Consider the following 15,108-nt stretch of genomic DNA (forward strand, 5'->3'; position numbering starts at 1 on the left):
CAAGTGATTGAATAATGACAAAAAAAAAAAAAAAATTTACAAAAAGTTGTCACTAAATGATATATTGCTCACACAGGCCATGGGCATATGTGGAATTGCACCCCAAAATACATTCAGCTGCTTCTCCTGAGTACGGGGATACCACATGTGTGGGACTTTTTGGGAGCCTAGCCGCGTACGGGGCCCCAAAAACCAAGCACCGCCTTCAGGATTTCTAAGGGCATAAATTTTTGATTTCACTCCTCGCTGCCTATCACAGTTTTGAAGGCCATAAAATGCCATGATGGCACAAACCCCCCCCAAATGACCCCATTTTGGAAAGTAGACACCCCAAGCTATTTGCTAAGAGGCATGGTGAGTATTTTGCAGCTCTCTTCATTTTCAAAAACAAATGAGAGCTGCAAAATACTCACCATGCCTCTTAGCAAATAGCTTGGGGTGTCTACTTTCCAAAATGGGGTCATTTGGGGGGGTTTTGTGCCACCTGGGCATTCCATGGCCTCCGAAACTGTGATAGGCAGTGAAGAGTGAATTCAAAAATTTACGCCCTTAGAAAGCCTGAAGGCGGTGCTTGGTTTTCGGGGTCCCGTGCGCGGCTAGGCTCCCAAAAAGTCCCACACATGTGGTATCCCCATACTCAGGAGAAGCAACAGAATTTATTTTGGGGTGTTATTTCACATATTCCCATGGCATGTTTGAGCAATATATCATTTAGTGACAACTTTGTGCAAAAAAAAAAAAAAAAAAAAAAAAAAAAAAAAAATTTGTCTCTTTCCTGCAACTTGTGTCACAATATAAAATATTCCATGGACTCGACATGCCTCTCAGCAAATAGCTTGGGGTGTCTACTTTCCAAAATGGGGTCATTTGGGGGGGTTTTGAACTGTCTTGGCATTTTATGCACAACATTTAGAAGCTTATGTCACACATCACCCACTCTTCTAACCACTTGAAGACAAAGCCCTTTCTGACACTTTTTGATTACATGAAAAAATTATTTTTTTTTGCAAGAAAATTACTTTGAACCCCCAAACATTATATATTTTTTTAAAGCAAATGCCCTACAGATTAAAATGGTGGGTGTTTCATTTTTTTTTTTTTCACACAGTATTTGCGCAGCGATTTTTCAAACGCATTTTTTGTGGAAAAAACACACTTTTTTAAATTTTAATGCACTAAAACACACTATATTGCCCAAATGTTTGATGAAATAAAAAAGATGATCTTAGGCTGAGTACATGGATACCAAACCTGACTTTAAAATTGCGCACAAACGTGCAGTGGCAACAAAATTAATACATTTTTAAAAGCCTTTACAGGTTACCAGTTTAGATTTACAGAGGAGGTCTACTGCTAGAATTACTGCCCTCGATCTGACGTTCGCGGTGACACCTCACATGCATGGTGCAATTGCTGTTTACATTTGACGCCAGACCGACGCTTGCTTTTTTTTTTTATTATTTTTTTGCTTTTTTATCTTATTTTTAAACTGTTCCTTTCATTTTTTTTTTTTTATCATTTTTATTGTTATCTCAGGGAATGTAAATATCCCCTATGATAGCAATAGGTAGTGACAGGTACTCTTTTTTGAAAAAAATTGGGGTCTATTAGACCCTAGATCTCTCCTCTGCCCTCAAAGCATCTGACCACACCAAGATCGGTGTGAAAAAACGCTTCCCCAATTTCCCAATGGCGCTGTTTACATCCGGCGAAATCTAAGTCATAAAATGCTCGTAGCTTCCGGTTTCTTAGGCCATAGAGATGTTTGGAGCCACTCTGGTCTCTGATCAGCTCTATGGTCAGCTGGCTGAATCACCGGCTGCATTCTCAGGTTCCCTGTTGAGACAGGAGAGCCAGAGAAAAACACGGAAGACGGTGGGGGGGGGGGGGCATTCCCTCCCACTGCTTGTAAAAGCAGTCTAGAGGCTAATTAGCCACTAGGATTGCTTTTACATGAAAGCCGACCGCTGGCTGAAAAGAATGATACCAAGATGATACCTAAACCTGCAGGCATCATTCTGGTATAACCACTCAAAGTCGTGAATGGCATACCTGAAGACAAAAAAATGGTTAACAATAAAGCACAGTGAACAGTAAAGTATAAAAAATTGCATACCTGAAAAGCAAACATGATAAACATAATAACATAACATAATAACAATAAAACATTGCAGAATAGAATACAGTAAAAAAGAGCAGAACAATAGAGAGAGAGAATAGAGAGAGAGAGAACAATAAAACGACAACTATTTATTTTTTTTTATTTTTGTTTGTGTTTTTTTTTTTTTACACTTTTTTTTGTAACTGTAACTTTTATAACTGTAACCGGTTCCAGGTTCGGGTCTCTCAAAATGCGATGGCATCTTGGGAGACCCTGTGAAAGTGTGCCTAGTCTGTGCAATGCTGTACCCTACGCTAATACTCAACTAGTGAATGGTAGCGTTCAAAACATTCACCAATGCAAAGACCAGGATTGTCAGGACAGGAGGGACAATAATAGCGGGTGTCACGTCTATATCCGCACTTGCTGTAGACACGACATCTTTTTTGGGGGGGTTCGTTGGGTAGGGGTACTCGGGAGGACATAAAGAAAATGCCTCTCATGCAGCCGACTGCATTTGGTTGGGGATGTGAATGGGGGAAGTACGGGCGCTGCAGAAGCGGTGGGTTCCTAATTAGGATTGGCGAATGCAGCAGGAAGGGCACGACGGGCCTGTGTTTGTCTTCTTGGTGGCAGCGGGACACTACTTGTGCTTGCCACCTCACCAGCTTGAACTGCACTTATGGGACTCGCCACGTCACCAAGTGTTACTGCAGTGCTGATTTGACTACGACCGGGGTGTACTAGGCCGCTGGCGCTTGCCAGTTCACCAAAACGCTACAAAAAAAAACTGTTAGCGATCGCAGGGATCAGGCCTGACTCTGCGAACGCTGCAGTTATGCGTTTAGTATTTTGTAAGTGACAGTGATCGATCGATACTGCACTTGGGTGGGCTGGGCTGGGCTGGGCCGGGCGGAGGGGCAAAACGCAGGTGCTAGCAGGTATCTGGGCTGATCCCGCTAACACTGCATTTTTGGGAATCCTAAACTGCTGGGGACGCTAGCATAGATCTGATCGGATCAGATATTAATGCGTTCAGATACTATACCACTAAGGGAGGTGTACGGTGCGTGGGTGTTAGCGCTACTGGCACTAACCTGACGCTGCCTGGGGCTGGTGCTTGCCATTTCACCAAAACACTACCAAAAAAACTGTTAGCGATCGCAGGGATCAGGCCTGACTCTGCGAACGCTGCAGTTATGCGTTTAGTGTTTTGTAAGTGACAGTGATCGATCGATACTGCACTTGGGTGGGCTGGGCCGAGGGGCAAAATGCAGGTGCTAGCAGATATCTGGGCTGATTCCGCTAACACTGCGTTTTTGGGAACCCTAAACTGCTGGGGATGCTAGTATAGATCTGATCGGATCAGATATTGATCCGTTCAGATACTATACCACTAAGGGAGGCGTATGCTGCGTGCGTGGGTATTAGCGGTACTGGCGCTAATCTGACGCTGCCTGGGGCGACGCATATCACCGCCGGGCGATCAGGGGGCTAAAACTTTATTCGGTAATAAACGGCGGGTGCCCTGACACTATAAAAAATAAACGAACTAACCAGCGTCACACGTAACGGTTTTACAGTGATCAGTGGTGAAAGGGTTAACTAGGGGGCAATCAAGGGGTTAAAACATTTATTAGGTAGTATATGGGGGTCCCTGTCGCTATAAAACGCTGACGGCGAACCTCAATATTTACCTCACTAACTAGCGTCACCAGCGACACTAATACAGCGATCAGAAAAATGATCGCTTAGCGACACTGGTGACGGGGGGTGATCAAGGGGTTAAAACTTTATTAGGGGGGGTTAGGGGGGTACCCTAGACCTACAGGGGGCTAATACTCACTGCCCTACCACTTCTAACTGTCACAAACTGACACCAATCAGTAATCAGGAAAAAAAAAAAAAAACAGCTTGGTGTCAGTTTGTGACAGGGGGGGGGGGGGGGGTGATCGGGGGGGGGGGATCGGGGGTGTTTAGTGTGCCTGGCATGTTCTACTGTGTGTGTTTGTGTTTTACACTTACTCGGATGTCTTCTCTCCTCGGCGCCGGAACGGAAACTGCCAAGCCGAGGAGAGATGACATCACATCCTCTGCCTGTGTGTACTATACACAGGCAGGGGATGTTTCTCATTGGCTGGGAGCGATCGCGAGGGGGGGGCCACGATCGGATGGCCTCCCCCTCATCTCTGATCGCTCCTAGACAAATGCCGACCGCCGCTGGCACCGGGGGGGGGGGGGGGGGGGTCCGATAGGACCCCCCGCCCGCGGGAAGGCAATCACGTACCAGGTACGTGATTTTGCCTGCCCGTGCCACTCTGTTCACGTATATATGCGTGAGGCGGTCGGCAAGTGGTTAAATATATATATTCCTATTATACATTAAACTCTATATGAATATTATACTATTCAGTGAACTTCAGTATTTGGTAGAATTATTCAGGGTCAAAGAAGAGATTAGCATGGTTAAACCATGGGTCCAATTTCTTTGTGTAGAACTGGTTAGTATTTTGTAGTGTGTGGAATATTTTTTCCATTAGATTAATATTGCTAATTCTGGTTTTCAAATGTGAAAGAGGAACTGTGGGGGATTTCCAATGGTATGCTATCAACCAGTGTATAGCAACACATATTGTGTGGATCAATCTCATATTATGTATGGAAAGACCGATGATAGGGGAAAATAGGAGACAGTTATAGATAGTGAGGTTTATATTACTATTTGAAATTTTGGAGGCAAATTTTTCCAGTTGTTTCCATATCTGAGTAACTCTATCAAAATCCCAGAAGATATGAGAAAAGGATCCTGCTGAATTTCAACCTCTGAAACATGTATGAGGGGTGTCAGGGAAAATAGTATAAATTTTAATTGGAGTATAATACCACCTTGCAAAAAGTTTGATTGCAGTTTCTTTGATCGTGATTGATCTAGTGCATTTGTGTAAGTTTGTGATACATTTGTCCCAATTTTCCATTGTAAATGAGAAATCACATTCTTGTTCCCAGTTAAGCATATAGGGAAGTTTGGATTGTTCTGTGTTATTGACTAGATTAGTGTAGATTTCAGATATCAGGCCTGTTCTCCTAGGTGTTTTTAGACAAATGTTTTCAAAAAATGATGGTGGGAGTGAGTTTACCGTTTGGAAATATGTACTAAAAAAATGTCTAATTTGGAGAAATTTATTAAACTCTGTATTGGGGATCTGATGTCTAGATTTCAATGATGAGAATGAAGTGAAGTTGTTGTTTTCTAAAAAATTAAAGAGGGATATTAGGTTATTATTTGTCCACCATGAAAAGTCTTCTCTTTCATTTGAGGTAAAGGGGGAATTTTGGGTCACCGATAAAAGATGCAAGTGGAGGTGTGTTAAGGCCCATACACACGATAGGACTTTTTGACAACAAACATGCAAATTAGCTGTTTTAAGGCAACATCCTACCGTGTTTACGCTCCATCGGACAAACTTTTTCGGTTTTCATCGGACAAATGTTGGCTGTGCAAACAGACAAACTTTCCGACAACAAAAGTCCTATGGTGCAAAATCCTATCGTGTGTACACAAGTCCATAGGACTTTAGTCCAAAGTACAAACATGCATGCTCAGAACCAATGCAAAAGATCAGACAAGAATACAGAAGTTGACCAAAGGGTGGCGGTAAAGAGCTGAAAAACCACGTGATTTGGTGAAAGTTGGCTGAAAAAGTCCTGCTGTGTGTATGCTTAATTCGTTTACGGCCGACGCCCTTTGTACAAAAATCCACGGGAAAGTTTGTGCAAAGTCCGATCGTGTGTATGAGGCTTTAGAGGTTAAGTTATATTTTTTGTTATGTAGTTTCCATAATTGATATGAACGTGAGACTAATTGATTAAGGTTGTCTAGGATGTGAGTTGATACTTTATTACCCCATAATATACTTGAGATAGAATATGGTTGGATGGAGTCTTTTTCAAATCTAACCCATGGGACTTTGGGGTTGGGAATGTGCCATTGTGCTATTTGTGTCCATCTGGCGGCTAGGTAGTAAAGCCAGAAGTCTGGGAGACCTAGACCACCATTTTTCTGTGGATTGTGTAATACTGATCTCGATAGACGTGGACAGGAGTCTGACCAGATACATTTATTGATTTTTGTTTGGAATTTAGTAATAGTTACTTTATTTAATCTGATTGGGAGAGCTCTAAATAGGTATATTTTGGTAAGATTGTCATGTTAATCGCTGTAATTCGGCCAAGAAAAGATATTTTAAAAGATTTCCATAATTTGAGCATCAATCTAATTTTTTGTATTAATGGGGTGTAGTTTTTTAAAGAAAGGTCATTAATATTTGGTGTAAGAAATATACCAAGATAAGGGAGAGAATTCATTGACCATGAGAAATTGAATGAGGAATGTAAGGACTCTAAGTGGGATGATGGGATGTTAATTGGCATAGCTATAGATTTGGTGACATTCACTGTTAGGCCAGATAGTGAGGCGAATGTTTTGATTATCTCATCTGTTCTAACCCCTTTCTGTCTTCTCTCTCTTTGGTCTCTTGCTTTCTGCACTCCCTGGGAACTGAGCCATTAGTGCTTTTAAAGGGTTAAACGTGTGGTTCTATTATATATTTTTTTTCTGTACAATTTTTTGTTCCCAAAGAATCATAACTAATTTCATACATAGGACAGGATGGGTGAAATTAATAATCAATGTATTTAAATTGCTTAATATATGCACATTCAAAAAATTGATTAGTGGCACGATGTTTAAAGAGCATAATGTGCACAGGACAAAACATTTCAGAACCAAAGTTCAGTTAAGACTGAATTAGGTTGGTTTACAAGCTCATACTTGGCATGATGGTAACAGTTAATGCAGAGGAAACTCAGGGCAAGCCATAGAAATCCTGGGGCCCCTGTGCTGGGTGCCAGTGTCTTGTAAGACCCCTGCAGTTATCTAAACCTTTTGAATTTTTTTTTTACCATTTTTTTGTGTAAATGGTCAATATATTTGTAATTAAAATACTTATCTAGGCGGATGCAGCATTGGTCCGATGCTGTATCTGTCCCCCCGCCAGCTCTAAGACTAAGAACCGAGCGCTCAAACACAGCTGATCGCTTGGTTTTCAGGGCTCCGTGAGTAGAGCGCTGGGGACTGTCAGTCACCATTGTCTGCTCTGCTTTCACCCTCGCTCACTGGAGCGCCGTGCTGTTAAGGGTGTGGGAGTGGCTCAGTGGCTCGCTGAGAGGCTGAGCCGGTTGAGGCATGTGGGCGGACCCCAGTTTCTTTGTCACAATCTTGCCCCACCTGGACCTGCTCTGTGACATCAGCCGACAGCGGGCTTCAGCCTGCTCTCTGCTGAAACCGGGTCACAGGAGTGCAGAATGAACTGTACTCCTGTGATCCACAGCCAAACAAGCTTTGGCTGTACTTCTCCTTTAATGTCTAGGTACAAATTAAATTACTGCTGACGGTATACACTTCATGTCCATAAAAACTTTTCAAATCTTCATGCAATCTTTAATGAATAGCCCTAGTAGCCCTGTTGTTATTAAACCCTCCATGAACAGCACCACAAACAATCATACTTCAGACAGGCTTTGCACTTGTGAAGGAATATTCATTAACTTGACAACACACGCTAACATCTAATAGTGTTGCTACTCCATCTTGCCACTGTATTCATTAACACAAAATGGAACCAATTCAGAGTTAGAAATTAATTAATTAGCATTTGGCGGCAAAGTTGCTAGCTCATTAAACTTCAGAAGTCTGTGCACTTTTTGAACCTTGTGCATTCATACACTCCAAATGCCAAAGTAATTACTGCACAACAATACACTCTTCTGTTGCGGTTGCCAGGCACCTTTTTAACCCACACAACACTTCCACAACTTGCTGCCAATGATAAATTACTATTTCATGCAATTATCCAGCTTTACTGAATTTACTTAATTTTCTTGTCTGCGCAGCGGTGGGGTCTGTTTAGTAAGCTCATGGTGGACCTATAATCTTTTTTTTTTTTTTTTTTTATGTTAACATAGTGTGTGATAATGTTTTTGAAAACCATGTTTTTAAGTATAGCTTGTAATTCTATACATGCATAGGTGCAACCACACACTGCATAAACAAGCTTTGCTTTCTGCAGTTCTTCTTATCTTAATGATAAGGAATGTCCAATAGAGTACAACTGATACTCTGCAGCCCTTTAAGCCTAGTACAAACTATTTTTTTTTTTTTAACCCAGCGGGCAAAACAAAAAAAATGGAAGAGCTCGGGAGGAGCTGCTGTACTAACAATCAGATGTTAGTACAGCGATCTTCCCCACTGAGCTATTGTGTTCTGACAGGGGGCCGCCCGCCGCCCACAAGAACACACCGGTCAGCAGACCATTTACGGTCATGCCCCTTTGACAGACGCCGGGTGAACGTATGGCTTCTGTCGGACCAGCTGCCATACATACGGGCCGATTGTCGGCTGTTTCCATTTAACCGGCCAATGCCACTCGATGTTTGGCTAGGTTTACATCTATGTGGCTTTCCCTGTGGTCGCATTTGCATGAGCACAGTGGAACTTGTGATAAACCAATCACGCCCAAAGTAATTTTTCTTACAATTTATTGAATGAAGATTCTCAACTCTAAGTAAATCCGCCTCAAAGTGTCTTTGCAGCAGTTAAAGTCGCTTTAACTGGAACACTATATAAAAATTTAGCATGAATGTTTTATGTCTGAAGGATATCTACTCTTTTTTACATACCCTTCAAAATAGCTTATTTTGTTTTGGTACTGAAAGCTCTACTCGCATGAGCTCAGAGTGGCGTTTTCCAAAGCAATGTGTAACCTCAATGATTAGGGCACTTCATAAGGTAGGAATTAGTGATTATACTGCTAAACTTAATAACCACATGCAAACGTAGAAGGAGGCTGGTAATCACAAGCAGCAAAATCTTGTTTGGTAGTAGTTATACATAGCAAATTATCGCTGCATGATCATTAAACACACATATGGATTTGGTATCCAAAGGCCATGCTATCTTTGCATAGACTGTGGGTGACATAAGGGAAATTCAGGGCAACTTTTAATTAGTAGCAAGAAAGAGATGCTTTTTAACCAAACAATAACATTTTTTTTTTGGCAATGCTGATATGTGCCCTACTGATGAATTATTTTGAATAGTGATACTTTTAAAGAAAAGAGATAAGCAATGCTTCCATCCAAAATGATCACATATTTCAAATTCAGAAAATTAAAACACTAAGGTGGTCTCTTAATACATCAGTTTTTTTATATACAACCCCTGGCAAAAATTATGGAATCACCAGTCCCTAAAGTTGTTCCTTCAGTTGTTTATTGTTGTAGAAAAAAAGCAGATCACAGACATGGCCAAAAAATAAGGCATGTCAAATGGCAACTTTCTGGCTTTAAGAAACACTAAAAGAAATCAAGAAAAATAATTGTGGTGGCCAGTAACAGTTACATTTATAGAACAAGCACAGGGAATAAATTATGGAATCACTCAACTCTGAGGAAAAAATTATGGAATCATGAAAAACAAACAAAATAACACTCCAACACATCACTAGTACTTTGTTGCACCACCTCTGACTTTTATAGCTGCTTGCAGTCTCTGAGGCATTGACTTAATGAGTGATAAACAGTCATCAATCTGGCTCCAGCCTTCTCTGATTGCTGTTGCCAAATCATCTTTGCAGGTTGGAGCCTTGTCATGGACCATTTTCTTTAACTTCCACCACAGATTTTCAATTGGATTGAGATTCGGACTGTTTGCAGGCCATGACATTGACCTTATGTCTTTCTTCAAGGAATTTTTTCACGGTTTTTGCTCTATGGCAAGATGCATTATCATCTTGATAAATGGTTTCATCATCCCCAAACATCCTTTCAATAGATGGGATAAGAAAAGTGTCCAAAATTTCAATGTAAACCTGTGCATTTATTGAAGATTTAATGACAGCCATCTCCCCAGTGCCTTTACCTGACATGCAGCCCCATATCATAATTGACTGTGGAAATTTGCATGTTTTCTTCAGACAGTCGTCTGCATAAATCTCATTGGAATGGCACCAAACAAAAGTTCCAGCATCATCACCTTGCCCAATGCAGATTCGAGATTCATCACTGAATATGACTTTCATCCAATCATCCACAGTCCACGATTGCCTTTCCTTAGACCATTGTGACCTTGTTTTTTTTGTGTTTAGGTGTTAGAGATGGCTTTCTTTTAGCTTTTCTGTATGTAAATCCCTTTCATTTAGGCGGTTTCTTACAGTTCGGTCACAGATGTTGACTCCAGTTTCCTCCCATTTGTTCCTCATTTGTTTTGTTGTACATTTTCTGTTTTCAAGGCATATTGCTTTAAGTTTTCTGTCTTGACGCTTTGATGTCCTCCTTGGTCTACCAGTATGCTTGCCTTTAACCACCTTCCCATGTTGTTTGTATTTGGTCCATGTTTTAGACACAGCCGACTGTGAACAACCAACATCTTGTGCAACACTGCGTGATGATTTACCCTCTTTAAGGAGTTTGATAATACTCTCCTTTTTTCAATTGACATCTCTGGAGTTGGAGCCATGCTTCATGTCAGTCCACTTGTTGCAACAGCTCTCCAAGGTGTGATCACTCCTTTTTACCTACATACTAACAAGCAGATTTATTCTGATGCAGGTGTTAGTGTTTGTAATGAAAATTTACAGGGTGATTCCATAATTTTTTCCTCAGAATTGAGTGATTCCATAATTTATTACCTGTGCTTGTTCTATAAATCTAACTGTTACTGGCCACCACAATTATTTTTCTTGATTTCTTTTAGTGTTTCTTAAAGCCAGAAAGTTGCCATTTGAAATGCCTTTAGTTTTTGGCCATATCTGTGATCTGCTTTTTTTCTACAACAATAAACAACTGAAGGAACATCCTCAGGGACTGGTGATTCCATCATTTTTGCCAGGGGTTGTATAAGCCACAAGTTCCATTTTAGACATTCTAACATCTGGCCTATAGCTAAAACCTGTATGTAAACCTGTACTGCATGCAAGGAAAAATAAACTTTGGACTATTGCTACACTTAAAGTGGAAATCCATGCAAAAACTAAAATCCCTGCATCTGTAGCCACCAACATTCTAACACTAACCTCTCTAGCCCTGAAAAGAAAAATCAGTATACATACCTTTTCTACAGGCGATCCGACCCGATCTCCAGCGGCAGAAGCTCTGATCCCACGCAGAGATATCAGCCGCGGCTTCACTGTGTGGGTGGGTGCAGAGGACACGTCAGTCAATGGAAGCCCCATAGTAACTGTATGGGTGACGTTACTTCCAATCCATTTCCCAACGGTTGTCGGACGTGTACTCAGCAGAGCTTCCGCCACTGGAGATCGGGTCATATCGCCTGCAGAAAAGGTATTTACAGTTGTGCTCATAAGTTTACATAACCTGGCAGAATTTATGATTTCTTGGCCATTTTTCAGAGAATATGAATGATAACACAAAAACTTTTCTTTCACTCATGGTTAGTGTTTAGCTGAAGCCATTTATTATTAATCAACTGTTTACTCTTTTTAAATCATAATGGCAACAGAAACTACCCAAATGACCCTGATCAAAAGTTTACATACCACAGTTAATACCGTTTAACATCAATGACAGCTTGAAGTCTTTTGTGGTATTTGTGGATGAGGCTCCTTATCTTCTCAGATGATAAAGCTGCCCATTCCTCTTGGCAAAAAGCCTCCAGTTCCTGTAAATTCTTGGTCTGTCTTGCATGAACTGCACGTTTGAGATCTCCCCAGAGTGGCTCAATGATATTGAGGTCAGGAGACTGAGATGGCCACTCCAGAACCTTCACTTTATTCTGCTGTAGCCAATGACAGGTCGACTTGGCCTTGTGTTTTGGATTATTGTCATGTTGAAATGCCCAAGAACGTCCCATGAGCAGCTTCCTGGCTGATGAATGCAAGTATTTTTTGATAACATTCTGCATTCATCTTGCCAACAATTTTGACCAAATTTCCTGTGCCTTTGTAGCTCACACATCTCCAAAACATCAGCGATCCACCTCCGTACCTTTCATTATAGGCCTTGTTGACTCCTCTCCAAATGTAGCATTTATGGTTGTGGCCAAAAAGCTCAATTTTGGTCGTTTCACTCCAAATTACTTTGTGCTAGAAGGTTTGAGGCTTGTCTGTGCTGTTTAGCGTATTGTAAGTGGGCTACTTTGTGGCATTTGCGTAGTAATGGCTTTCTTCTGGCGACTCAATCATACAGCCCATCTTTCTTCAAGTGCCTCCTTATTGTGCATCTTGAAACAGCCACACTACGTTTTCAGAGAGTCCTGTATTTCACCTGAAGTTATTTGTGGGTTTTACTTTGCATCCTGAACAATTTTCCTGGCAGTTGTGGCTGAAATTTTAGTTGGTCTACCTCAGGGGTCCTCAAACTTTGGCCCTCCAGTTGTTCAGGAACTACAATTCCCAGCATGCCTAGTCATATCTGTGAATGTCAGAGTTTTACAATGCCTCATGGGATGTGTAGTTCTGCAGCAGCTGGAGGACCGTAGTTTGAGGATCCCTGGTCTACCTGACCATGTTTTGGTTTCAATAGAACACCTCATTTTCGACTTCTTGATTAGAGTTTGAACAATGCTGACTGACATTCTCAATTCCTTGGATGACTTTTTATATCCCTTTCCTGTTTTATACAGTTCAACTACCTTTTCCCGCAGATCCTTTGACAATTCTTTTGCTTTCCCCATGAATCAGAATCCAGAAACGTCAGTGCAGCACTGGATGAAAGATGCAAGGGTCTGCCAGGAGTCCAGAAACGCATTGACCCTTTTATACACACACACACACACACACTAATTACAAGCAAACATCACAGGTGAGGATGGTTACCTTTAATAGCCATTCAAACCCCTTTGTGTCAACGTGTGTGCATGTTATCAGTCCAAAATGACCAGGGTATGTAAACTTTTGATTGGGATCATTTGGGTAGTTTGTTGCCATTATGATTTAAAAAGAGTAAACACAGTTCATTGATAATAAGTGGCTTGACCTTGAGTGAAAGAAATGTTTTTGTGTTATTCATATTGTCTGAAAAATGGCCAAGAAATCATAAATTCTGCCAGGGTATGTAAATTTATGAGCACAACTGTATACTGATTTTTTTCTTTTCAGGGCTAGAGAGTTTAGTGTTAGCATGTTGGTGGCTATAGATGCAGGGATTTTAGTTTTTGCATGGACTTCCACTTTAAGGGGGTATAAAAGGTGCCACAGTGAAACTTCAGTCTAATACCTGCCCCTTAAGTGTTGCAGAAAACACAAAATTTCTATCCAAAAGCAATAAAAGCTAAAAGCCAGAATTTGCATACAGGCCTAAGCATGCAAATGCTCAAGGCTGGTAATACCAAGCCCTGCATTATTCAAGCAGGTGGAGTGTGCTTATTCTTGCCATACAAGGACCTTTGGGTTTTTATAATATAAAAAATATTATGAAAAAAAAAACATAAATATCTGCAGCAATTAGAGAGGTGACATTTTACATCTCAGTCAGTGAGATTTCATGACATTTCCTTGATCCAAGTCAGGATTGATAGTTTGCAAAATCTATTCAGTAGTTTTAGTCAAAGGCTAAGAAAATCTGAGATACAAAAGTGTTAATAAGTGACTAAGCCATTTTGCTAAACGAAGCTGATTAATATGTTGTTCTGAGCCAATCTTTAGGCTGCACGCTGATTTCCCAAACGAAATGGCTGAAACCTTCTACACAAACATTACCTGTGTTCCATGATCTTATTTCTGGGTAATTCCTTCCAGAACTGGGCCAATTCCTGTGTTCCTGTACTAGATGACTGCTCCATTTCTGCAGCCATCACTAAAAAGCGATCTTGCAGTGATGCTGTGGAGGCTTTGAAAGGACATAGGAAAAAAAAAAAAACACACGGAACAAAACAATTCATTAGGAAGTAGAAAGTGTGGAGATTACAAGCAGAATACATTTTCTTTTGCATATTTATGGCACTTCATTATGGATGTAGAGCACAGTTCTTCTAAGTGAAAGGATTCTCTTTGTATGTGCAGTGCAATCCATCAGAAGCCCAGTCTGTCATGACAAGGTCCTGAGCCTTCCTTACGTTATCAAACTTAGAAGATGAGAAGAACGTAACTAAAACTTTGTACAGCATAAAACATTTTCAGTGTCTTAAAAAGGCTAGATTTTTCAATTTTCTATAAAACAAGGAGCCTTATCTGTGTTAACACTGTGTTGCCACAATAAAATGTAATCCAATGGTGTACGTATGTATAATTTTTTCACAAATGTATTGGAAACCATTACACAGGAATTGAGCTAAGAAAGCTGCAAAATTGGCCTGCTGGACTCTTGATACTCGTACACGGGATGAATATTGGTCAAAAAAATAAACGTTTATCCCGGCTGCCTAAAATTGTCGACCAATTATCCAAACTTTTGAGATAATATACATGTATTTTTTTATTTAACACAATATATATGTATATATATTTTTTATGATTTATTAACACACACTCATATATACATAAATACACACACACAGCAATACAACACTGTATAACAGAAACCACTAAGCTAATTAGAGAAGGCTTATTAAAAAATATATAAGTATATTGAATCCTTTTTTGGAGTATTGAAAATAGTACACAAATGATCAGTGGTATCAATCAATACCATAAATAGTATAAACTGCACTATATGCTCCTACTTGCTAAAATGTATCTGTAGGATACAGATGAAAAAATAAGAAAGTCTAGAGACATAGTGATGATAATACGAATAATAGAAAATGCAAATTTTTACCTTTAAGAGCAAGAACCTTAAAATACCCCTATTAACTTAAATGTACTAAACAGTCTCTCCTATGCTCTCTGTTAACAGGGAAATTACTCAACCTTATAAATAAGTTCTAAACCCTGGAGATTAGCGTGCCAATTCTGGACACTGAGGCCTCTAAAATGAGATTGCATGTGGGTCAA

General features: G+C 40.4%; 1 protein-coding gene across 1 annotated transcript in view; it reads right to left on the minus strand.

Annotated features, from left to right (window-relative positions):
- Positions 1-15,108, minus strand: part of MOSPD2 (motile sperm domain containing 2) — a 180,116-nt gene that overhangs the window by 18,752 nt on the left and 146,256 nt on the right. The window contains exon 13 of the mRNA XM_073616949.1: positions 13,876-14,005. Coding sequence (XP_073473050.1) covers positions 13,876-14,005 — 130 coding nt within the window. The remainder of the gene's footprint in view (positions 1-13,875; positions 14,006-15,108) is intronic.

This window comes from Aquarana catesbeiana, linkage group LG02 (genome assembly GCF_042186555.1).
Source record: "Aquarana catesbeiana isolate 2022-GZ linkage group LG02, ASM4218655v1, whole genome shotgun sequence".
Taxonomy (NCBI): domain Eukaryota; kingdom Metazoa; phylum Chordata; class Amphibia; order Anura; family Ranidae; genus Aquarana; species Aquarana catesbeiana.